Below are 27,375 nucleotides of genomic sequence, written 5' to 3' on the forward strand. Positions count from 1 at the left end.
CTTGTATCTGGATGGGAAACTTCAACACAGAGTGGTTCCAGTGCTCCTCGGGAGTTAGACAGGGAGATAATTTGTCGCCCACATTATTTGCTCTTTTCATCAATGATCTCGCTACTATCAGGAGTACAGATCGAAGAAAAGTTTAACTTAAGCATTTCATTATATGCTGACGACATTGCAATCATTTCTCCAAATGAAAAGGACATGCAGGACATCCGTAATTTTGTGTGGACTCATGATGTAATAAATGGCGTCTTAAGATCAATCTAAATAAATCCAAAATAGTGCACTTTCGGAAAAAAACGCCAAAAAGAGAAGAAGTAATGATATATTTCACCTAGGAGGAGAAAATCTGGCTTATGAACCCTTCTATAAATATATAGGCGTAATTTTGGACGAGAATATTGATTTCAAAAGAAATGCAGAAAATTTAGGAAAATCCGGACGAGCTCTTGGATCTATGATATCTAAATTACACTCCCTGAAAATGGTTGGATTTAAAACATTCGAAAAGTTAATTGTGTTGCTCCTATTTTAGATTATTGCAGTGGAGTTTGGGGACTAAGAATTATCACTGTGCAGAGATGGTGCAGTCTCGCGCCCTGCGGTATTTTTTAGGAGTACATGTACTCCGATTCACGCCATTGCTTGCAATCCAAGAAGAATGTGGTTGGATGCCGTGTTACCATCGACATCAGCTTAACGTTTTACGATTCTGGAATCATCTAGTCATACTAGAAAACGATCGTCTGACGAAGAATGTTTTTCTTTGGGACCGGTATCAAAATAACCAAACAAACGGGACTTCAAAAATTTAAGTCATTATTTGATTCACTGAATGTGACTCATATCTACACAAACCTGTCAACATGCAGCCTGGAATTAGCCGAAAGACTTCTTGGTCAGAAATTGAAATTTGAAGACTTACAAAATGTTTCCAAACTCCGAACTTACCGTCTCTTCAAAAACCAGTATGGACTGGAGCAGTACGTTAATATGGACTAACCAAAATCTGTACGATCAGCGATGGTAATGTTTCGTTGCGGTGGACTACCATTTCGAATTGAAACAGGTCGCTATAAATCTGAGCCACCCCAAGACAGAATTTGCCAATATTGTGATCAAAACGAAATTGAAAACGAAATACATTTTCTACTACATCGTAAATTATATGAAAATAAGAGTAAAGACCTATTCAGCAAAATGGGATTTAAAAATTTGTCAAATTTGTCATTAGATAATGCACTCTTCTCACATATTTTATGTGTATTTCCTAGGCTAGCCGCTATCTTCACACTTGATGCTTTTAAAATCTGTCAGAACTTCACAAAAAAGACATTCTAATATCATTCCATCTCCATTTATGTGTTTGTTTAAACATTGTAAAAATATTAATCAGTGACATATAGGTCCTTTGGGCCGGGTGTAAAAAACTACGTTTATTGTCAAATTAATTGTATAACTGTATCATTACACATGTCTCTATGATAAACAATTTACTTACTTACTATACAGTTTCTCCTCATACGATATTGATCTATAGGATTAAATTAAACAGGTAGAAAACGGGGAACATACTACTGAAATCATTGAATTTCTATGGAAATTTCAAAACTGGACCAGATCTATCAGTAATTCCCTGCCCTCTTCCCACAATTAACACATGCACATGTATAATTTATACTTCAGCAATCTAATTAAAATCAGACTATTTAGATCCGCGCCGTATACTCTGCGTTTGAGCGTATCTGATTTTAATTAAATTACATACTTTAGATATGAAACATTTCATTCAGCTTAGAATTAGCGGTCGAGATGGGGTCATATGATTTTAAGCACAACTACACGAATATAAAGCCACTACCAAGGTCGACAAGTTTTACTTGGTACTTTATTTCCTTGTCAGTATATCAAAGGAAAATATGACATTCCAATATAATTATGCTGACATAATCCTGGTGAAAATATTAACGGTGACTTTAAATGTAGGAAGCGAAATGTAGTTTTAATGGCAAACAATGGTAAGTAATTTGTATGTTTAACAGTCACTTTAAATGTCCTTCAGTAAACAAACTATAGCACATATATTAGTAAGTTTTCAGAAAGATTTTTTATGACATAAATTTAAAACGTCGAGCACTTGTAGCCTGGTCTATATATAGCTTAGAAAACAATTGCACGTTTAACGAATACGACAAGAAGGTCAATTTCCTTTGATCCCTCCACGCAGATTGTTAGGAACAGGCTACTGTATTGTTATTTATTTTTTTTTCAATTCTCAAAATTACGCTTTCGTTATTCAGAAAAATATATCAATATATCAAATGTCATAATTATACACATACGTGATGCAAATGTTCTACACTGTACAGTATATAAATACCTCATCCCTTCCCCCCTCCCCCAACATAAGACAGAAGATCTATAACCAGCTTAGCGTATGCCAGAGCTATACCATTATGAAAACTGTGCGATTAAATAATTTCCTCATTGAGTACGATATAAAGCGATCGAATATTTTCCTTGTTTGCTATAAATGTATCCCGGATTCTTGCAAGATCCGCCTACGCATCATTATTCTTGAACCGTACTGGTCCAGATTAAAAGACACGTGATCAGAATGAATCACAGCGTTATATTCCGGTAGTAAACATCTCGGGTAGTCCGTAATAGTATGACGTACAGGCAGTAAACAAGAAAAAGATATGTGATTCTTACATTCACATTCTACAACCACCCCTGTGTTCTCAGAAATTGGTGAGTATCTGTAGTAGTGTGCAGTGATTTTTGTCGAGCCATGTTTGTTTAATAATACGCGTTAAAGGAAGGTAACTCAAACATCGTAATGATCAATTTCCTTTTATTTATTCATGAGTGAAAGCCCATTTATATCCATTGATTTATTATTCATATTTATTGATATATATATATATATATATATATATATATATATATATATATATATCTCAGCTTCTCTCTCTCTCTCTCTCTCTCTCTCTAGAGAGAGAGAGAGTTTGTTTTATTTATTCATTTACTGTAGTCTTGATCATTTTAATTGTTTTAAATTTCTGAGCTTCGTCATTATGATGTAAAATCTACAAGAGGAAACCAACAGATGGGTTTTTATGAAAATTTTAAGATGATTTACACGGAAAGACTTCTTTACGGAAATGTCACAATTTCCGCAAATATTCGTGTGTGTATTTGTTTGTAGTACCGTGTCTTGTGTACAGCCTGTTTACAGTATTGTTGTGTGTACAGTCTGTTTACAGTAAAAAAAAAATTGTTATTTAGTACTAAGAAGTACGATATGTAAGGTCCCTAACGTTAGAGGAAATGTCCATTCAGTACATTCGTCACTCATCACGTCCGACCGGACTTCATTCTAAACCGTACGCGTAGGTTGAAAAGATCTTTGATCCGCTCCTAAATATGATCACATTATGTCCGTATTTAATGAGTTTCTCCTTTTGAGTGTCTATAATACTTCTTATCATCAGTGGATTAATGAATGGAAAATTCCCAACGTAAACAAGGAGAGATGGTATTGCAAAATTTCAAAAATTGTCACCACATTGATCAAACCTGGATTTTATTTCTCCAGGACTGGATTAGGGATGGCATGATGTCTTAACTGAATTTGTGAATATTGAGAAATTCTGCGAATTCTGGGAGACGTGTGCCAGGAATTATACTGTGTATTCATGCATGATAGAATGCATGACTATATCGCCCAGTAAATTACGATAAGTTAAGCATGGATATATCTACATACATGTATAGGGTAGTTGGGATCTAACTGGGTTTCGGGACAGCTGCCCGGGTCCGTAGGACATTATCACTTTAACGATAGAACATTCTATCTAATGTATAGGGATTCTAATGGTTTTGCATTTAATGCTTAAATTGTGTAGAAAGAAATTTAAATGATCCAAAACTTACTTCTTAGTTTGGAAATTAATTATTGGTGAACCTATTTATTATTTAGAACACAAAATTCTACACCTTTACAAAGCACAATTTCTTAATTCTTACGGAAATTAGCACCGTGTCTTCTTCAATATTAAAATGTTTTTCTTTCTTTTATTTTCGATTTTCTAGTTTTAACAGTTTAGATGATTGTATTTCCATACACAAGTTTAGCCCAGCAATACGGAATTTCAAGCATAATCTAACTTGCTCCTTTTTGACCTTACTTCAAGGTCCTATAACTTCCGCGAGAATTAGCACTGATCATAATTCCGGCAGTTTATAGCCGTCTAATCTCCTTTAGAAGGATCGGCCAGTCTGATAAATACGATAAAGTCAGATATCGGGCTTTGATAACGCTTCCTTCGGCACTCAAGAGTGTGAAAATTTTTTAATCTATAGAAATTATCGGTATATGATATCCAGTAAAGCTGGTCCCGGGTATAAATACAGCACTTTTCAACTTTACTAACTCTTATTTTGGTTGGTGTAAGGAATTATGTCAATTCAAGAAACATGATATTGACCGAAACGAACAATAGCTTGAGCAATATAAATTGTCAACATTCCTGATTTGGACGATTTTGCAGTTACTGCACCACATTGGATAAGTATACCCCGGGATCCCATTGGACAAGCAGCAATTTGCTTGACAAACCAACAACAAAAGCGGTATAGTAATGTTGAAATGTAATAGTAGATATCATCATCAAATTCATTTGCTGTATATTATGGAAAATGAAAATACCCAGAACAAAAAAAAAAAAAAAAAAAAAGATTGGAAATCAAAGATATCTACCATTTTAGGCATTATGTAGACATGACAAATTTGTTATCTTTCAATTAGCTATATTGCATTTTATACTGGTACATATTCCCTCTAAGAACTATAAACAAGTTATTTCTTGATGAAGGATTTTTTGGGTGGTGTCGTGTACACTGAATAAGATTGTGTTGTTGTGATTTAGAAATATACCGGTATGTAGATGGGACAAGGCTTTGTTCGGTACACTCGAAAGTTTATTACCCAGATGATTTCTTTAAATTATTATTGATCGATTTAGACAGATGACTCCAGACACGTGTTGCTCTTTATTTACCGTCTGTCGTACCATGCCATTGAATTAATATTTTGTTGAGAAACTCAAAAGGACCGGGCAACAGGCCTATGTATGCCCTCTCCCAAATACAAAGGTCAAGGCGTACAAAAATGTGATTGTTGATAACAGGATAATTTGAAGATGTGTCAATAATGTAATGAGGTTTACATGAAAATAGTTGATACGAGTTTATATATATACCTTTATCCAGTTGATTTCGCTATTGTGATATATTGTGTCCATATACAATGTATATATCCATACTGAGAATTTTCTACGCCGAATGACGTAAACGTTTTGCATAGGGATTGAATCAGAGTGACGGAATTCCCAATAATTCAGTTGTAAGAATATATGGCTATATGAATATATTTGGTTTTGTAAAATCTTCAAAATTTGAAAACGGTGAATTTATATATGAAGTTAAAGTTCGAGGGAACAGACCTGACATTTCCATTTTCTAGCTTAGTTATCGTTTTAAAAAACCAGAAAGCAGCCTTGTCATTCAGTACTGTCTCTAATCATGTTTTGTATCGATCGTAGAATATGGAAGGAGGGGGGGGGGGAGGGGCAGAACTAAATAACGTGTATTGTATGTAGAGAGTGTATGTGAGTGTGTGAGAGTGTATGAGAGTGTATGTGAGTGTATGTGAGTGTATGAGAGTGTATGTGGGTGTATGTCACTGAATACAAGGAGACACATCCTTGGCACCTGTTGTTTCCAGGGACACGTGTTTGGCCCCACTCTTCATCTTGAATGTATATAATTCTTTATAAGATGTATGCGATTGATCACTGTTCGTGATCTTCACGTTTTCATGCATCGGTGCATTACATATAGCAGACTCTGCTTAAATGGAACACAGTGTTATTTACAAAATAATCGTCATCTCACACTTGACTTCATATTCTACAGAGTGTATGACTAACATGTATGAGTACGGGACGCCGTCTACAGTAAGTCGTTTCATTACTACATGAATGTACTTTACACGTATTCCTGATGAAGGGTGTAAGGTGAAGAACTGCTAGAGGTGTAGTGTAAAATAGCGTTTTGTGTAACACAGAACTATGTTAATTAACCACACCTTATTTCCGGTGTTAGGTTTTTTGGAGTGCTTCATGAACACATTTGTCATTAGCATGGGTCTCGTGTAACAACACAAGTGCCAGTTCGCTAAAGAGCCGTCCGCTGCAGAGACGAATTTCCTAGCAGTGGATCTATGTCTCTAGAACCAATTGCAACTTTTCGCGGGATCTCTCAGGCACACGGATATTTACCTGTACAATGTGTTACAATATGTACATACTGGGATGGGGAATATGAAAAGAACCTGTCCTCTCTATCAGTATCTGAATCCTAACCCTGTCTTTGTTGTGAAAACTTGCCCCCGGTCGCAGTGTTTAATTGAAACAATGAAATATATTATATATAAACGTTGTAACACCCCCTCCCCAAATATATATGTTATATATCTATTTGAATTCTAACCGGGAAAACACGAACTAGATTTTCTCTTTGAAATATATGAAGTATGAATGGGACTGGAATGCATGATATAATCATTAAAACTGAATCTAAAGAGAAATTTTCATTTTCATTCCATAGTCAGACGAAGCTCGTTATTTATCTTACGTGTTTAATAAAGCATGAAAGTAAAAAAAAAAAAAAATTCAGGTCATGGCACATTGCAATTTAAAGGAGAAAGGTCTCTTTTTCAACATTTTCTGTCATAATTAGGTCGATTGAGTCCACTGGAGATTGCTTGACGTGTGTTTATCGTTCAGTGCATTTTATTTCACCCATAGCAAAATTGATTTATGAACTCGTTACTAAGTTACTACCAAGTGTGTCAACCCACTTTTAAAAAAAGAAAATCCGTAATTCCATGGACCCTTCCACATTTCTACTTTCATGTTTGCTTAATTGCTAATGTACAGGTATTCATCTCAGTCCCTCGGTCTTGTCTTGCCGTCAGCTTGTCTGAACGTTTTAGTATAAAATCAATTACTGTATTTTTCCGTGATACCTTATTTTGAATAGTCTTTTTGTTGTTGTTTACGTCGTGGGCTTGTATTAATTAGAATACATATTACTAAACGGATTATGCAATTACTCGTTGACTCATACAATTTAGATAATACAGGTATGGTTTTCTGAATGCAATGACCCACTCACGCGGAACGTAAACACATTGATTATGATTTCTAAACGGACTTTAAAGTTTAATAAGCAACGGAAAGGTAAAGAAAGGTATTTAGGGTAAGTTGTTAGGTTAAACAAATGTTGTTTATTAACAAGGAAAGATATTTTATTAAAGACAAAATATTTCGATTAAATGAAGTAAGCTGAAAAGAATATTAATGCGGCCTGAAAGTTTTCGTCGTATTACTGTTTGTGAGAGCTGTAAACAAGTTCAATGATTTAATTCTGCAGTCACTGATCGAGTGTTAGCAGGGAGTATTTTCTTTGGCGATGTGTGTCCTCGGTATAAAATTAAGTGTGTTCTTATGATTTAAAAATATACTTGTATTTAAATTGGATAAACCTTCGTACGGTTTCTAGAAATGTCATTACCGTGATGGGTATTAGTGCTGTTTTTTTTAATTTTTTTTTTATTAAGGATCGATTTAAGCAGAGGACTTCTGACATGTGTTGCTTATTATTTACAGTCTGTCCGTTGTATTAATGTCGTACAAATGTTATCGAATTGACAGTTTAAAATTAAGTGTGTTCTTATGATTTAAAAATATACTTGTATTTAAATTGGATAAACCTTCGTACGGTTTCTAGAAATGTCATTACCGTGATGGGTATTAGTGCTGTTTTTTTTAATTTTTTTTTTTATTAAGGATCGATTTAAGCAGAGGACTTCTGACATGTGTTGCTTATTATTTACAGTCTGTCCGTTGTATTAATGTCGTACAAATGTTATCGAATTGACAGTTTAATACATAATATACATGTCTACATGTAAATAAAGTGCGAAACATTTTTTTTCCAGATGCCTGAGATTGAGCAAATGGGCGAGTCGGATTTAGATATTGTGACCGTGACCCCTTTTGTTCATCAGGTCGGAGGTCACACGTGCGTTCTGCAGGTCACCCCAAATGTGGTATGCAAGCCATACCAAGAGAACGAGGTGATGTTTTACAGAAAATTACCGGAGGGACTCCAAGGATTTGTTCCTTTTTACAGAGGTATGAAGTTGTCAAGTGTTTTATCTATAAAGTGTGTCAAATTAAATGCATCAGAATTTAAATACCTCTTACCTGTGTTTTTACAGATATGTTTGTTTTACATGCATGTTAAAAATACACAACCTATGATACTAAATGAAATTTGCTTCGCTTTAAAAACTAATCGGCAACCAATTTTTACAATACCTTTGGCAATCATTTATGAATAGTTTCGCTAAGTCGCTTAACTTAGCTTTGATAGGTCATGTACCTCTAAAGTGTACAATTGCTTACGTTTACAACAGTCTTTCCATCCTAAAGATATTGATGTTGCAATAATCCTTTTTTGTAACGACGATTTAATTCCTCTTCAGACGAATTTACTTTATAGCTCACCTTAGCTGAAAGCTCATATGAGCTTTTCTGATCACCTTTTGTCTGTCGTCTGTCCATCCGTCTGTCCTTAAACCTTTAACATTTTCATCTTTTTCTCCAGAACCACTGAACCAATTTCAATCAAACTTGGTGCAAATTACCCTTGGGTGAAGGGGATTCACGTTTGTTCAAATGAAGGGTCATGTCACAATAGGGGATCAAAGTTATACATACAAATATACAGGGACAATCTTTAAAAACTTATTCTCAAGAACCACTGGCCTAGAAAAGTTCAAGTTTACCTGAAAGCTTCTTGACATCGTGCAGATTCAAATTTGTTCAAATCATGGTTCCCGCGGTTAGGATGGGGCAACAATAGGAAAGTCAAAGTTGCATATGCTGATATATATATATAGAAAAAATCATTTTAAAAAATTCTCTTGAACTATTTAAGGTAGCTACACCTTGAAAGATTTTATCAAATCATCACGAAATGATTTAATCATAAAATATATGATGGTATGTAATAAGAACATATGTCAAGGAGCAAAAAATTAGTTATTCTAGATCTGGATCAAAACATACATGCATGATTTAAAAAAAAAATTATTTCATGAACAAAAGCTCCTGGCGATCTGCGATTCATCAGTCTGATGCTTTAACCACTGAGCTACGATGATGGACACACAAGTCGATGGATACAAATAATTTCACAAAACATTTAAATCGCCATCTTGTGATTTGGTGTAGTGAGTTACCTTAAGATAGGGCTTTCACATTTATACATTCTTTACGGCAAGGCAATTGTGTGTGTGATCTTTTACCTTAACCTGGAAGTTCGACCTACTTTTAGTATTAAAAAAATTTGGCATATTCAATATATCCTGAACTATTCAAGGTGGATTTTTCATATCTTTTATATAAATTTCTTATGCCAAGACTTTTCATTTCATTTCATGTCCTTTGGCCTTGTGACCTTGAACTCGGAGTTTTACCTACTTTGACCTATCAAATATATCCGGAACTAGTTTAGATAGGGCTTTCATATTGTATATAGATTCTTTATGACAAGACTTTGTGACATAATGATTTTTGATCTTTTGGACTTTGAGTTTGACATACTTTAAAAAAAAAAATTGACCTATTCAATATTTCTTGAACTATTCAAGGATATTTTGTATATAAATTCTTTATGACAAGACCTTGTCTTGTCATACTTTGGTGTTTGACCTTGAAGTTTCGGCCTACTTTTAATTAAAATCTGACCTAGTCAATTAAGATAGAGCTTTCATGTTTTGTATATAGATTTCTTATGACAAGATCTCTCATATTATACTATGATCTATGGCATTGTGATCTTCGTTTTATCCAGAACAGCAAGATTATGTTAGTCATATTGGTGTTGAGGGAGCTCTTGTGTTAATATGTGAATTCATTTTCAGTTATGTTGTGATCCTTTGAGGCTACGTTGGGGCCACAATGTGGGGTCAAAATGTTCCATGGGTATAAAGATAGATAAAAAATCACAACAGCTGAACAATGGCAGGGTTTAGGTGACCCAAGTGAGCGATGTGGCCCATGAACCTTATATAAGGTTCAGTTTGAAAGGTTTCTACCGATGTGAAATTTAAAAACGTCAAAACCACTATAAACTGGCGTACATTTCCGTCATGTTATATTGTAAATTTGTATTGACGGTGCAGTAGTGTGTAGCAACTACAGAATTCACGATAATCATTCAAATCCTAATCAGTTACCATGGTATTGTGGATGCACATAAACATAAAGCTGTAGGACACACACATATATATATAAACTCCCGTAACCCCACCCCAAGTAAAATAGGACATTTAAAAAATACCTCCCGTAACCCCACCCCAAGTAAAATAGGACATTTAAAAAATACCTCCCGTAACCCCACCCCAAGTAAAATAGGACATACATGTATATAAAAAAACCTCCCGTAACCCCACCTTAAGTAACGTACAGAGTGAGTATGTGACACTTTCTTATACAGGGGTGGTTAACATAAGGTGTGACTGTGATAGTATCTGACACTTTCTTATACAGGGGTGGTCAACATAAGGTGTGACTGTGATAGTATCTGACACTTTCTTATACAGGGGTGGTCAACATAAGGTGTGACTGTGATAGTATCTGACACTTTATTATACGGGGGTGGTTAATATAAGGTGTGACTGTGATAGTATATGACACTTTCTTATACAGGGGTGATCAACATTAAGTGTGACAGCGATAATGGCAACGTGACATTTCAAGGAGAAGTTCCCAAAGGTTTCATGAGCACTCTGCAGGAGACAAATGGCGATCTCCCAGACAAAATTTCCTTGATCAAAGACAACAACTCTGCAAGGTAGGGTTGCCTATACAGCCATGGTATATTGTACATTTATTGCATGATAGTGAGGGAGATATGAAGATATATTCACCCAAGAAAAATCATGTTGCCCTCGAGGAATATGATTTTTCTTGGGTGACTACATCTTCATATCTCCCGAACATTCATGGAATAAATTGTTTATTATACCTAAACAAAGCAAGACTACAAAAATGCATTTGAAATTGGAGTCCATCCACTCATTTATACATTGTATGTAGCTGAGATCGCCCTAACGGTAACACCGCGGCGTCAACGTATTATAAGGTATAAACAACGAAATACATATGATAACCATTTCTTGTATTTCCATTCTCTTTGAATACTGATTTACTTGTTTGTTTTTGTATTAACCAAAACCAGGTGATTTAACTGTGTACACGAGAAACCCGCATATAAACAAATTCCTTTTGTGTCATGGAATTAATGACTGGGATTTATTGTGACATTACAATAAATTATACTTATCTTGACGTAAAATTTATGGAAAATGCACGAGGTTGTCGAAGGGGGTGAAAATATGATGGAGGAGATATTATGTTTGAGGTAGATATGCAATTGTAACTAATCGGCTATTTCCGTAACCGCAAATAGTCTTCTTACCGGTTACGGAAAAGGATGAAGCGCGTGATCCGATTGAGAGATATGAAGTTTCACCCTCCCTTGCACGTGACTTTCTAAACCAATCAGATTACGCGTTGCATAGAATTTTCATACCGAGGTATAATGATTTGTTTAGAATCACCATCTGAAAGTTTGATACAAAATTATCTTTCCATAATCTTTGCGAGTGACTACAAATCTGCCAGTTTAATTCTACATAGTTACTAAGTATGTCAGCTTTTGGATTGGACCCTGCCAGACACTAGGCTAGCATGAATTTCAGCATACATTTTCTCTTTTGGGATATCTCTGTATCTGCTATCACTATCCAGCTACAGCGTGTTTGTGTGTGTGTATGTATGTGTGTGTAATAGTTTTTAAAGGGGTATTTAATAGCTGTGAAAGTGATGGCAATCATTTTTTCTCAAAATCTCTCAATGGCATGGACATATATATTAATAATTAATAAAAACATTTATTTTGTACAAAAACAAGAGAAACCGCTTTTAGTGTAAAGAAATAGTGTTGTCGTAAGCAAGACAATAATTATTCAATCACCAAAATCACATATTCAGGTGCCCGTTTTGAGGTTAAAGAAAAAAGGTGTTTGAAATAATTAAATACTGGTGTTATTACTTAAATTTATAATATAGAGCAATTTTCATTTAATTCAAATTTCGGTGACAATATGACAGCTAATCCCCTTTAAACGCCTTATAAAGAATTTATGAGTATTAATTCTGAAATACGAAATGTTGTGGTAACCACTTATGAAATATTTGGTGTTATGTTAACCACTTCTGAAATACGAAATGTTGTTGTAACTACTTCTGAAATACGTGCTGTGGTAACTACTTCCGAAATCCGATGTTGGTTTGATATAACTTTGTAAGCATTCCTGAACGAAGGTGAAAATCAATAACTGGACCAACTGGAATATCTTAAGGCATTGTCTTCGTTAATCCTATCTTAACACTTGGTTAATGACATGAATGGATTTCGTGACAAATAATATACTTTCTTTTCATTTAACAAGCATACAAATTTCACAAGGAATAAACTATTTTGCGAGAGATAATATTTCCTTACCACGTTTTAACTTAGGATGTACATGTAACATGTTGTAACGACAATTTGATCTCTTGATTATTTTGTACAAGGACACTGCTTTGCCAAATTAATTCAATAAAAAAGGTAGTGCATTATTATCTGAAAACTTTTCAAATATAAGATACAGCTTATTTTCAGCTGACGTGTGGTAGAGGTATAGTGAACTGATTCTTTTTCCGGGTGTGTTTTTGACAATTTGACTTTAAATTTAGATCTTTAGAAGCTTTAGATCAGCAACAAATCCCGTTCCCTTGTTGCTGAATTTCATAATGTTTCAAATATTTCCGCAGATACAATTGAAATCTTGTACATTGTTTATTTCATCCTTGAAAGAGGGAAGTTAAAAACAATTTTTTTTAAAAGTTATGAAAAGGTTCAAATTTCCTTCTCTAGGCGGTAAATCGTTCTCCCTACGATCCTGTCACCTATGTCAACACATTTCATGTTCAAAACAACGAATTCCTAAGATTAATGCCTTAGTTTTACATCATCAGTCAGCCGGTGATACGATGACCTCCAGGCATTCTTTGAAGGTCAAGGATGCTTGATTTAGCTGCAGATTTCGCCGGGGAACAAGTCCTGACAGGCCAGAGAGCCGCACACAGTTGAGGCCTTATATGCTGTACTGTTACATCGCTGTCTCTAAATTTAATGTTAAATTTTCCCAATATACTTGTGTTTGTATAAGGGGGTGGATCTATACATGTAACTCTTTAAGGGGGTGGATCTATACATGTAGCTCTTTAAGGGGGTGGATCTATACATGTAGCTCTTTGGTCTGTTCCAATATTTTTTCAGAAAGCTACATATTTCTGCATCTATGCTTAATTCTACAACCTAAAAACAATGCCATTGATTAGAGGTCAAATCTCTCAAATGTCAAAATCGTATATACATTATATTTACTTTGATGATATTTCATACCTATTAGTTTTCTGCGTTTCTTTCCTTGATGTGTGGATCGTTATAACGGTCTTCCCTTGTAGTAAAAATGATAAAATGTTAGAGTGTGTAAAGCGAGTAGCCAGGTAATTAAGGAACGCGTTTAGCACGCAAGTCACAGGTTCAATTGTGTACCCCGGCGGCTGCAGCACGCAAGTCACAGGTTCAATTGTGTACCCCGGCGGCTGCAGCAAATCTAAACAAACGTTTATCATAGGTAGTGAGTGATTGGGTGTTTTTTATCATGTGCCACATGCTACAGAAACGAAAGTTACGGGTCTTTGGGGGTATGACCTTAAAAACTTCGGTCTTTTTTCACGATAGGCGTTGGTGCGATGAAGAACCCTCACTACTACAGCTGTAAGCAACATACATTGATCAAAATTCATGACACTTCAAGTACAGCAGGTAACGTCCCTATTTGAACAAAAGATTTAAATTCTATTTCTATTTGTTTACAGTGAAGCTGAGAATTTACGAACCTGGAGCGATGAGTGTATTCGACGTCAGATCGATAGATATGGCTACTGGCGAGAGGGAAAAGTACAGCGTATCCTTCATATGAGATCGTTATATCAACATAAACATCGTTTGCTTTACATGGGGGGAGGGGGGGGGGGGGGGGGGGGGGGGGGCTGAATTACGTTTCAACCTTGAAGACTGCATTTCAGTTCAAATCGATAACATTAAGATCCAAACGAGTTCGAGAAGTAAAAGTGTAAATAATGGCATCCTAGGGTAATTCATGAATTACGCCATGCTTCAATTGTTTTATATCCCTATGACACAACTATTTAATATTATATTCAATAGACACACTGTTTTGTAATTCATAGTTTCAAAGGTCGATTTATAGATACTTGTATTGCATTGTAACACCATAGGATGTGAATATGAATTTATCAACACCTCTAATTTGACAATTGTTCTATATCTTCTGAACTCACATCAGAATTCATAATGCTGGAGAACCTGGTTGCACCGTACCGCTACCCTTCTGTCATGGATCTCAAAATGGGGACCAATCACATGTCACGTGATGCCTCGGAGACGAAAAAGAGGATGCTGGAAGAAAGATGGATGTCTACAACTTCCGCTTCACTTGGCTTTCGAATGTGTGGCATCCAGGTACACCCCGAATGCATACATTTCTTTTCTCTATTGAAAGAACTTTCATCACGGTCACTCTTTTCGAAACAAGACCGCCAGTTTCAGTCATATGTATTCAGTTTGGTCACTTTAAAATCATTTAATCGTAATAATTTCGTATGATAACCAGCTTGTTTTTGTTTTAGTTTATTTTTAGCTTACCTGAGTTGAAAGTTTAAATGAGCTATTCTGATCACGTTTTGTCCGTCGTCTGTCTGTCCGTCCTTAATTTTTTCACATTTCCATCTTCTTCAGAACCACTGGTCCAATTTCAATCAAACGTAGTACATAACATCCATGGGTGCAGGGGATTCAAGTTTGTTGAAATGAAAGGACCGTAATCACGACAAGAGGCCCACGGGCCTTAACGGTCACCTGAGTATCATAGCCCATACAAGGAGTCTCATATTTGCATTTAAGTCTCAATATGGAATCCTTTGTGCATATATTAATTTTCTTACAAAATATGCACACAATTCATATTCATTTAATAAAGAAAAAGGAAATTTTGAAACATAAATCATTTTGACATCCCCCTCCCCCTAAAAAAAATCCGGACCCATGAATTTCACAATTTAAGAAGAGGACATTACAGAGATCATAACCATACATTTAATTTATCTCTCATGACTGAAAATGGGATTTTTAAATTTTTTTGTTTTCAGTTTTACACATTTTAGTATGTGGCCATATTGACCCTGCCCAAGAGCCTAAACCACTGACCCAAGAGCCATGTATTTTACAATTTAGTAGAGAACTTCATCATATTCCATCATCATATTCACGCATTTAGTTTTTCTCATATATATGTAAATGGCAGTAGAGAAGAAGATTTTCTATCATTGGCCCTGTCTTAGGGCTTTAACCCTGTACCAGGAACCATGAATTTCACAATTTAGATAGAGAGATTCATGCATCATAATCTGACATGCATTTGGTTTTTCTCAAATGTATATGGCGGAAGAGAAGATTTTCTAAGATTTAATGCCTTTTCACTATATGGCCGTATTGGCCCTGCCCAAGGACCCAAACCCTTGACCCAGGAGCCATGCATTTTACAATTTTGGCAGAGACAATCCTTGGTCATCAAATTAATGTACTTAGTTTGTCTGCTAGATACCCAGTATCAGAGAAGTCATGCAATAGAGCCCCACACCGTAACATCACAACCCTTGACCCTGGGGCCAAGATTTTCACTATTTTGGTAGAGGCACCCTGACTCATTATAACCATGTACTCTATCTGTTAGGTGCTCAGGAGTAGAGACGAATATTTTTAAAGATTGTATAAATTTTTACAGCTTATACCCAAAATCCATGGCCCTTGGGGGTAGGGGTCATGAATTTCACAATTTAAGCTCTCCTTCTCTTAGAGATGCTACACAATAAATTTGGTCAAAGTTGGCCAAGTAGTTTAACAGAAGTTTAAAATGTTTAAATTTTAACGCACGACGACGGACGAAAACGGATAGCATTAGGTCATCTGAGTGACTCAGGTGACCTAGAAATGCAAAAATAGGGTGGGGTCATTTAAGATTCTTCTTCTCAAGAACCACTGGACCAGGAAAGTTCAAATTTGCATGACAGCTTTCTGACATAGTGTAGATTCAAGTTTGTTAAAATCATGGGTTCCGGGAGTAGGGTGGAGTTACAAATAGAGGGTCAAAGTTTTACATGTTCCGAGCTATCTTGTATTTAAATTTCTTATGGCAAGACATTTCATTTTATATCATGTTCGTTGACCCTGAACTTTGAGTTTGACCTGCTTTTAAGAAAACATAACCTATTAAGTATATCAGGAACTTTTCTAAAAACTTACCTATTTTTAAATATCTTCTGAACTTTTTAATGTGGGGATTTCATATTGCTTATATAGATTCTTTATGACAAGACCTTTTTAAATTTTGGTGTTGACCTTGAATAACGATAAGGTCAAGTTGACTCAGGTGAGCGATATTGTTCTTTTTGTTGTTCTTTGTTTGAATTAGTTTTTCGTTTTGGTTCATTCAATGAATTTTTTAAAAATTGTTGAAGATATTACCATCGTCTTATTTTAAAAAAAAACCACCCCCACTTTTTTGCAGGTTTATAAAAACGACAGCAAAAGTTACATATCACATGACAAATATTTTGGACGTGGACTGGATAAAAATGGTGTCAGAGACGAAATGATGAATTTCTTCCACGATGGGTTTTCGTTAAGGAAGGACGCGATAACGTCCATTATAACTAAACTACGTCATATGCTAGTCGCGTTAGACACGCAACGTGCCTTCAAACTGTTTTCGTGTTCACTTTTGATACTCTATGAAGGCGATAGTACTCTTGCCAGGGATGTACACAACAAACCTCTTCTAGACATTCAAACGTGCATTAACGATGTTCGACTGATTGACTTCGCCAATGCGATTGAAACCTCCAACTGCTCAAATGAAGATATCACATCCAAGGCCGGAATTCGCTTTGGCATAAAAAGTCTGATAAGTTTGTTGGAAGAGTTTTTGTAAAAGTATAAAATAATGTTTTCACCTCATTCCTGTTAAAGGTGATATTTAGACTTAATTTGATAAGAATTCCATTATTTGTGCTTTTTACATATTTGTAACTATTTTGATACTTGCTGGTAATCAGGGTTTTTCATTGCATGAATGATTGATAAATAATTGCTATGTACATGTATAATTCATTGACGTACGATTTTGACTTTATAATTATACACCACTTCGGTTTCCTTATCAACAAAAGATTCAAACATTTTTTTTTGGCAATATGTATAGTAGCTATACATTTCATACCCATATTTGTTTTATTTTTTGTGCAATATATATGAAATTAAACAATGATATTGAATTGTACTAGTTAGGCCTGATGTAACGTTTCAAGTCAAATTTCCAAGTTTCATATTCTTTTTTTTTCTGGAAAGTGCCTAAAATTCGCTTATATGTGCTTTTTTTCCCCTAGTATTGCTAATTTAGAAACCTACTCTTTTCATCATGAACACGGTGCTATGGATATTTTTGACGCATATTGATTGAAAAAATTGTATACTTTTGGTACATGTTCTTCTACAAAAACATTTTATAAAGTGTTTCTAAGAGATTCACATATCTGATATTTATAAGAAATTGTTTGTCATTCAAAAATCTATGTGCAGTGCAATGTATTGACATATGTACAGTTCTATTTTTATTTGTGTCATTCAGTATGCAATTTACACATCTTTTTACAATTTAAACCAGATTTACGTATTTTTTATAAAACCATAGTATTACAGTAAGAACCTTGAGATAACACGCATACTCAGAAAGTTTAAAACCGTATTTCTAATGAACCAATATTGATATATATTGCATGATGTGTATCAGATATTGCATGGTGTGTAATAGATATTGGATGGTGTGTAATAGTTATTGCATGGTGTGTAATATATATTGCATAGTGTGTAATAGTTATTGCATAGTGTGTAATAGATATTGCATAGTGTGTAATAGTTATTGCATGGTGTGTAATAGATATTGCATAGTGTGTAATAGTTATTGCATGGTGTGTAATATATATTGCATAGTGTGTAATATATATTGCATGGTTTGTAATAGATACTGCACGGTGTCTAATATATATTACATTGTGTGTAATATGTATTGCATAGTGTGTAATAGATACTGCATGGTGTGTAATATATATTGCATAGTGTGTAATAGATATTGCATGGTGTGTAATATATATTGCATAGTGTGTGATAGTTATTGCATGGTGTGTAATAGTTATTGCGTTGTGTGTAATAGTTATTGCATGGTGTGTAATATATATTGCATAGTGTGTAATATATATTGCATAGTGTGTAATAGTTATTGCATAGTGTGTAATAGATATTGCATGGTTTGTAATAGATACTGCATGGTGTGTAATATATATTACATTGTGTGTAATATGTATTGCATAGTGTGTAATAGATACTAGTATTGTATGGTGTGTATCAGACCTGATCATCTACCATAATATTTTTCATTTAGAATAGGAATGCAATTAACCAAGCATGGACATCCTTTCAAAAGAAAACGATTTTCCCTGACCTCTATCTAATACATGCAATGAATAATATCGTGTTTATACTTCCAGGTTCATTTTGTTGTTGTATCTTCAAAATTCAGTTTAGCCCTCTTTATTTTAATGGTTGAAGTAGAGTTTATGAAGGTTCCCTTTGCGTAACGAATGCATGACAATGTGTGTATATATCAATCTAAAGTATTGACCACAGACAACTTATTTTTCTTGCATATGAAGACAAAATCCGTTTTGATAACTTCATGTATATTATTGATAATGTATTGAACGAATCATTGTTCACTTTCATTTTAATATGCTAACCTTACTTTCGAATTATCTTTTAGTCGTGTTCAGTACATTTATTTATTCCAGTGGATACTGAGTACTGGACCCCTGAGTCTCTCTCTCTCTCTCTCTCTCTCTCTCTCTCTCTCTCTCTCTCTCTCTCTCTCTTTTGGATAACGATAAGTGTTATCACCCAACTTCTTTCCTTACGTGTTTCCTTATGAAATATTTACCATCCGTTTAAAGTGTGACGACTTAATGAAATATTTACCATCCGTTTAAAGTGTGACGACTTAATGAAATATTTACTGTCTGTTTAAAGTGTGACGACCTGATGAAATATTTACCGTCCGTTTAAAGTGTGACGACCTGATGAAATATTTACCATCCTGGTAAAGTATGACGACTTTGTAACATTCCTTGGCCATTATTTTATGGACTTGTTCTACCCCACCTCTTAAATATCTATATTCTCTCCCCGTAACTATTTTGACGCACAATAAATTATCTAGTGTTCAATAAAGCCACGGTTTCCGAGAACAATCTGGGCGACATATCACAATATTGCATACTTATGTCACCCGTTAGATCGTCATGTCCACGTGTTTCTTCAACATTGCAAAAGAGCAGTGGACTCTTACAGGTAACTCACAGAATCTTGATTAAGGAAGTGTTCATTAAAAAAGAGGACTATTTTTTTATGAAACCTTTTATATATTGTACATGTATGTATTTGTTGATAATAAATGCTATATACCGTTGAAAGTTAAATCATTATCATTCATCAATATATATATATATATATATATATATATATATATATATATATATGTGTGTGTGTGTGTGTGTGTGTGTGTGTGTGTGTGTGTGTGTGTATTTTAATAATAATAATCCGCTGTTTGTGACGTAACGTCGCTATGTTACTAACTTTAAAGCGTCTGAAGATTTGAAATGAAAGCGCTAAAGCTTTACTAAACGTCTTCGTGTCTTTTTTTTTTTATTTTTTATCTCTATATATATATATATATATATATATATATATATATATATATATAGAAGAGCTGATATCACACAGTCAAAATAATTAAATAAAAAAGCAGGAAACCAGTTCCAAAATATATTCAAATCACTAACGCTTTCTGGATTTTAACATCCATCCTCAAGTGAAAACAAATATTGAATAGGTATTATTATTATGGTATACATTATATATATTATTCAATATTTGTATTCACCTGAGGATGGATGTTCAAATCAAGAAAGCGCTAGTGATTTGAATATATTTCGGAAGTGCATATTTTTCTCCTTTTATATATATATATATATATATATATATATATATATATATATAAAGCACTAAATAATCACAAATAGGTACTGAAAATTCGCATATATATATATATATATATATATATATATATATATATAAAGCACTAAATAATCACAAATAGGTACTGAAAATTCGCATATATATATATATATATATATATATATATATATATATATATATATATAATCTCCATAATCTCCCTCTGATTGTGACAATATGTTGTAAAATTAAAAAGTAACCAAAAATAAACATAAAATTATATGAAGATTGAATAAAATAAAAAATCAATATAATCTGGTATTGAAGTATAGAAAAACGTGAAAAAAAATAGGGGGACTAAGTAAGGATATCATAAATAATGAATAAATAATTTTAAAAATCATAAAATTGATGCTGTGACAAGAAGTAGGCAGCAAAAAGAGAGTGAAAAACAAACAGAACAACAGCAAGTAATAGTTTGGAATGATTAAGTTGAATGAATATGTCACAGACTTTAATGAAAAGGAATATAGCGAACACTGATCAATCTCATGATTCCTATAAGCAATACAAATTCAGAGTTGGGCAAACACGGATCCTCGACGATACCAGTAGTGGGATCAGGTGCCCAGAAGGAGAAAGAATCCCTTGTTGACCGATCACACCCGCCGTGAGCCCGATATCTTGATAATGTAAACGGAGTAATCCGTAGCCAAAAGTCAACGAGTAAAGAAATAACAATTGGTATGAAATACGTCAGGCAGCATTTGACCCATTGACAGGTTGTATAATATGTACAAGTACCATTCTCCATTTTACAAGGTGATCGCGTTCAAAGCACAGGGATACATTCCTCTAAGCTCAAGCGGTAAAGAGTTTCATGTTCCCCTAATTCTGTCATGTAAGAAATAAATTGCTCATTTACAAAGCATGGTCTTAATTCAATTTTGGAAACTGCATTTTTAATCGCTGGACGCGCTTGCGCCAGAAATTCTTTTGGATTTAATATAAACTATCTATGAACTCCAGGCGCATAGCTAGAAAGAATATGAAGTGTACACAAAGTACGGCAAAGGGTCTGGTGGCCGCTTTGAGGTCTTGGATGCTCCTGGGTTTTACGAATAAAATAACTTTTTCTACTTCATTTGTTCGAGTGCATACTTGATAATTTGAAATTCAAAATGGACTAAATTTGATTGAATAGGCATTATGTTGATTAGATTATGAATGAGAACTGTTTAACGCAAAAATATTTTTGAGGCATAAATATTTTAACTACAGAGCTCTCTCTCTCTCTCTCTCTCTCTCTCTCTCTCTCTCTCTCTCTCTCTCTCTCAAATGGTGTGTATTTTATGTACTTTACCATCACTGAATTATCACTACAAAATGAAGCACCATTAACGATTGCTCACACAGGGAGTTGCAATCTCTGTACTATCTCAAGGTCACCTTAGCTAGGTCACCCAACCCACGCCACCGTCTATCATTACTTCGATAATATTATGTTATTTTATTTTAGTTCTGCCGTGATGTGCAGACAGATATTGAATTCCTGAAAAATAATAAAGCCGACATCATATAAACACCTTTTCTGTGTCCAGGGGTCCATGTTTGCACTACTATTAATTGTGTATCCATTCTGGTATTTATGAGATTGATCACTGCTCGTTATATTCACTCTGAATGAAGCGCAGGTAAAGATTATCATTGGTAGATGGGTCACTTGGAGTTCAAATCAATTTCTCTATGATAATTATGGGTTTGCCAACAATATTTTCTCAAAGCGTTTACATGCAGTGTCGGCGAATTCTTCGTGTGGACCTAGCGAATTTGCAACCCTGATATTCCATCATTTAAAGACAATGCACTAGTGATGATTGTCCATGTTACCTTGTAACTAGTTGGTGATTTTGAATTATTGAAAAATAGTTGTTCTTGCAGTATATTGTTAAAATATTCATGTTATAGGCACTATTGTTTGCAATCTTTCAAAGTGTAAACGGTATAATGACGGATGTGGACATTACATGTATTATTAAGAAAATAAATTTCATTTTTGAAAATATTCAAGGGTATAACAAAGACTTATAGACGTATATAAACAAACCATGTTAGAATCTTCAAAACACATCTTATTGATAAGTTCTGCCTACAAACATATTAAACAAAATCTTTCGATTAAAGATATAGGGAGTTGTTAATTCAATTCAAGTTGTATAATCATCTTTTGAATATTGAAGACAGACACCATAATGTAACCATATCTAATAGAATCGCCATGCTATTAATAGACTATGTACCTTGTACATGTAACCTCCATGCTATTAATAGACTATGTATATATAACCTCGGTGTTATTAATAGACTATGTACAAAGACTAAACAGTAACAGCCCGGACACAATTTGTAGCAGGCATCGATACAAATTATTCTCTTGAAGTTTTCAAATATCTTGATCGCCTCTTCCTTCTTCCTCTTTACATGAAGTATTGCCGTAAAAATGTACCACGTGCGTATGTGAATGATGTTAACTGTTTGTTGTTTATTTATTTAATCGTTAATTCATTTCAGATATATCTTCATCAGAATTCTCTTGGAATATTAGTTTAAGAATCGTCATATAATTTATTTCCACGGAAAGTTAAATGCAACACATTGAAGTCCTTATCCATCTAATCCGAGTTCTACCCCCCCCCCCCCCCCCCCCTCTCATATTCATGCACGATTAAAAATATCATTATCTCGACTTCATAAGTCTTTCACCATTATTGTTTGGCCAAAATTTTGATATATCATACATAACTTTATTAACCATATTAACAAATTCTAAATTCAATGAGAGTCATGCAGTGTCTGCTTTCATATCCACAGAGTCTCATCTGTATTCAGTTGCATACCTGCTATCGTTGCCTGATTCTAAAATAGTTTCACTTTCTTTCACAAACAACGTGTGTGTTCCATTGACATTATTAAAAATTTCATGTGCACGTCAATGATTTTATTTAACAAAACATACACTGCCAGTCAAACTATATTCAACTGCGTACGAGCTAAGGTGGTAGTGAAGCGGTTAATCCTCAGAACGGACGCGATGCCAAGGAGTAGCTCACTACGCGAGTCGACTTTAAAAAAAGGAATATAAACTGCAACGTACGCTTCACGCCGACGTACTTCATGAGGCGAGTTAATTAGTAAACTGTAGTGTTGAAACGTACCTTAGAATTTAATCACACTTACTAAAATATCAAGGTTGTATTTAAAACCAACCCTACAAATTATCGACTGTATCAGTATCCATGGTGATTGAGCACGTACGGGGAAATGGACAAGTACCACTATAAGAATTGATTTTATCCCATCGTTTGAGGTCAAACATATATCACCGCAGTGGACGAGGTATCATCTGGTTGTGACGTCTCTGTGAATCAATTGACAAACAATGAACGGTCCGTTATATAGGTCATGCTTTAGTTGTCTCATTATATAGGTCATGCTTTAGTTATCTCATTATATAGGTCATGCTTTAGTTGTCTCGTTATATAGGTCATGCTTTAGTTATCTCATTATATAGGTCATGCTTTAGTTGTCTCATTATATAGGTCATGCTTTAGTTGTCTCGTTATATAGGTCATGCTTTAGTTGTCTCATTATATAGGTCATGCTTTAGTTGTCTCGTTATATAGGTCATGCTTTAGTTGTGTCGTTATATAGGTCATGCTTTAGTTGTCTCGTTATATAGGTCATGCTTGAGTTGTCTCGTTATATAGGTCAGGCTTTAGTTGTCTCATTATATAGGTCATGTTTTAGTTATCTCATTATATAGGTCATGCTTTAGTTATCTCATTATATAGATTATGTTTTAGTTGTCTCGTTATATAGGTCATGCTTTAGTTGTGTCGTTATATAGGTCATGATTTAGTTGTCTCGTTATATAGGTCATGCTTTAGTTGTCTCGTTATATAGGTCAGGCTTTAGTTGTCTCATTATATAGGTCATGCTTTAGTTGTCTCGTTATATAGGTCATGCTTTAGTTGTCTCATTATATAGGTCATGCTTTAGTTGTCTCGTTATATAGGTCATGCTTTAGTTGTGTCGTTATATAGGTCATGCTTTAGTTGTCTCGTTATATAGATTATGTTTTAGTTGTCTCGTTATATAGGTCATGCTTTAGTTGTCTCGTTATATAGATTATGTTTTAGTTGTCTCGTTATATAGGTCATGCTTTAGTTGTCTCATTATATAGGTCATGCTTTAGTTGTCTAGTTATATAGGTCATGCTTTAGTTGTTTCGTTATATAGGTCATGCTTTAGTTGTCTCGTTATATAGGTCATGCTTTAGTTGTCTCATTATATAGGTCATGCTTTAGTTGTCTCGTTATATAGGTCATGCTTTAGTTGTCTCGTTGTATAGGTCATGTTTTAGTTGTCTCGTTATATAGGTCATGCTTTAGTTGTCTCGTTATATAGGTCATGCTTTAGTTGTCTCGTTATATAGGTCATGCTTTAGTTGTCTCGTTATATAGGTCATGTTTTAATTGTTTCAGTCTGAAGTTACAAGTCAACATCCTGTTTTACTGTCAAAACCTCTTTCATAGTACTGATGCACTCCTGAACCATTCTTGATACATCTCGTGTGGCTCCGGGATTTTTCTTGGGGGGGGGGGGGGTAATGCAAGAAAGACAACGACCATGCCCCGCCCTACGCATATCTCCTAATCGATATACAGTATACCTATGAAAAATGGCGTCAGGATGGAATGTGCTCGCATATTTCGACAGACATATTTCACTGCTTATTTCCCACAACATCCACACAGCGGATAGGTTACAGTGGTGTAAGCGTTTTAGCAGTGTCAACCTTCAATTCACACCTCACCCTCCAATTCACACCCACCCTCTAATTCACACCCCACCCTCCTATTCACACCCCACCCTACAATTCACATCCCCACCCTCCTATTCACAGCCCATTCTCCAATTCACACCCACCCTCCAATTCACATCCCACCCTTCAATTCACACCCACCCTCCAATTAACACTCAAGCCTCTAATTCACACCCAACCCTTCAATTTACACCTCCACCCTCCAATTCACATCCCATCCTCCTATTCACAGCCCACCCTCCAATTCATATCCCCACCCTCCTATTCACAGCCCATTCTCCAATTCACACCCACCCTCCAATTCACTCCCCCAACCTCCTATTCACACCCCACCTTACAATTCACATCCCACCTTCAAATTCACACCCCACCCTCCAATTCACACCCCAACTTCCAATTCACACCGTGGCCGAGTGGTTAGATCATCGTGCTCAAAATCACACTGCCTCTCACCTTTGGTCGGCACGGGTTCGAATCCCGCTCGCGCCGGTAAGTGAGAAAGTTTCCCAGTTTACTTTCGAAAGGTCGGTGGTCTCTTCCCAGGTACATTGTACCCGAGTTCTCTCTTCCACCAATAATAACTGGGCGCCACCAGGTAACTGAAAAATTGTTAAGTATTGCGAAAAACAGCAAATCAATCAATTAATCATTTCACACCCTGTCACAATTTGTGATAATGGCATGGAAATAATACCTCGCTGCAAACCGTTCTTTGAAGAAAGATCAAGAGTATGTGCAAATAAGTTTATTATCGTGCTCACTAATATAGCAAGTAACATCTACACTCATACACACGCATGCACACAACAACACGCATACACACAAAAACAAAACAAAAATATAACAAAACAAAAAAAAAATATGAATTTACAGACGATTACACGTGTACCCGACTAAAGCTAAATGTTACGTTATGTTGCCTTATGTAAGAAAACCAGCAGACTTGTCTCTCGAATTCGAAATATGTTACACAGGATGGCGAAACAAAATACGTTGACTAAAGAGTTACCACACTTTACACAACAGTCGTTGGCTGTCTTCAGACACGTGGTGACACTTTGTCCATCACTCGCTCAACGTTTCTGTAGCCGTGAACGTATTTCCTGTATTTCTATAGGTCGTTCTCCAACGCTGTTCAAATATCTCAGAACGCCATGTTATACATGTTGCGAGCACCTGCTCGAGCCATACAGGTATCACACCAGTAATTATTTTCACTATATATTACTATAGAGGAAAAAAATTCATTAAAAATCAGTTTACTGAATTGATGCCGAATAACGCAGTCAGAAACGTTCTATGTTACCTATCTCGTCTGCCTACACCAGAAAAACACCACCCTACGCGGCATTTTCGAAAATAAATTACCCGCAAACAAGACTACCCTCAAATCCACGTGTTTTTCACATGTGTGTAAACAACCGGAGTACACCTCAGGAAGTAGCCTCAGATACCAACAGCAAATAGTTCCTTTGTATACACTTGGTTATTTCTACAAATTACACAAAATTTCCTAATCAGGGGTGCAAAAATTAAGAGAAAAGAAGAAGAGGAAATGAGAAAAATCGCGCAAGGAAAAAAATATTTCTTTAAATATATGGAACTACAATTGACCAAGTTCATTTTGATTGGACAATTACCGGTGTGATACCTTGAACAATAACACACACAGCTGGTCACCGCTGTCGAAATGCTAAAATTTGTGTTCTCACTTTCCACACAGGAACATCATTCGAACACTCGTACTAAATGTACATACAACGCAGGCCCAGTAAACCACACAGGTAAAACTCTCGACCACACAGGTCTATCATTTTCTCACATTGGGCGGACACACCTTCCCACTTTCACGGCCTGGTCAGAACTAACACGTAAGCATTTACAAACCGGTCTGACAGCCGTGACCAACTATCCGTAACGACTATATGATGAGAACAAACTATGGAACGCCATAACAAGCATAATAAAACAAACTCAAATTGTGACACACCCCACCCTTCAATTCACACCCCCATCCTCCAATT

The 27,375-nt window shown here is 35.1% G+C and overlaps 1 protein-coding gene across 7 annotated transcripts; it reads left to right on the forward strand.

The window, feature by feature from the left end:
* The first annotated feature begins 1,912 nt into the window (after nucleotides 1-1,912).
* Nucleotides 1,913-19,922, forward strand: LOC125648777 (inositol hexakisphosphate kinase 3-like). 7 transcript variants are annotated; one of them, XM_048875772.2, is made up of 6 exons: nucleotides 1,913-2,021; nucleotides 8,075-8,270; nucleotides 10,854-10,998; nucleotides 14,139-14,227; nucleotides 14,630-14,805; nucleotides 16,910-19,922. In XM_048875772.2, the coding sequence occupies exons 1-6, from the start codon at nucleotides 2,019-2,021 to the stop codon at nucleotides 17,330-17,332; spliced, it is 1,032 nt and encodes a 343-aa protein (XP_048731729.1). In that variant the 5' UTR covers nucleotides 1,913-2,018; the 3' UTR covers nucleotides 17,333-19,922. The 7 variants fall into 7 exon arrangements, with proteins under 7 accessions (XP_048731729.1, XP_048731731.1, XP_048731735.1 ...); XM_048875774.2 differs by lacking the exon at nucleotides 1,913-2,021 and adding an exon at nucleotides 2,602-2,757; XM_048875778.2 differs by lacking the exon at nucleotides 1,913-2,021 and adding an exon at nucleotides 2,750-2,828.
* The last annotated feature ends 7,453 nt before the right edge of the window (nucleotides 19,923-27,375 follow it).

The sequence above is a fragment of the Ostrea edulis genome, chromosome 10 (assembly GCF_947568905.1).
Source record: "Ostrea edulis chromosome 10, xbOstEdul1.1, whole genome shotgun sequence".
NCBI lineage: Eukaryota > Metazoa > Mollusca > Bivalvia > Ostreida > Ostreidae > Ostrea > Ostrea edulis.

Bases quoted from the DNA above. Each gene is read 5' to 3' on its own strand.
- LOC125648777 (XM_048875772.2), top strand. The intron at 8,271-10,853 runs GTATGAAGTTGT...TTTCTTATACAG, and splicing joins ATTTGTTCCTTTTTACAGAG to GGGTGATCAACATTAAGTGT. The intron at 14,228-14,629 runs GTATCCTTCATA...AACTCACATCAG, and splicing joins GCGAGAGGGAAAAGTACAGC to AATTCATAATGCTGGAGAAC.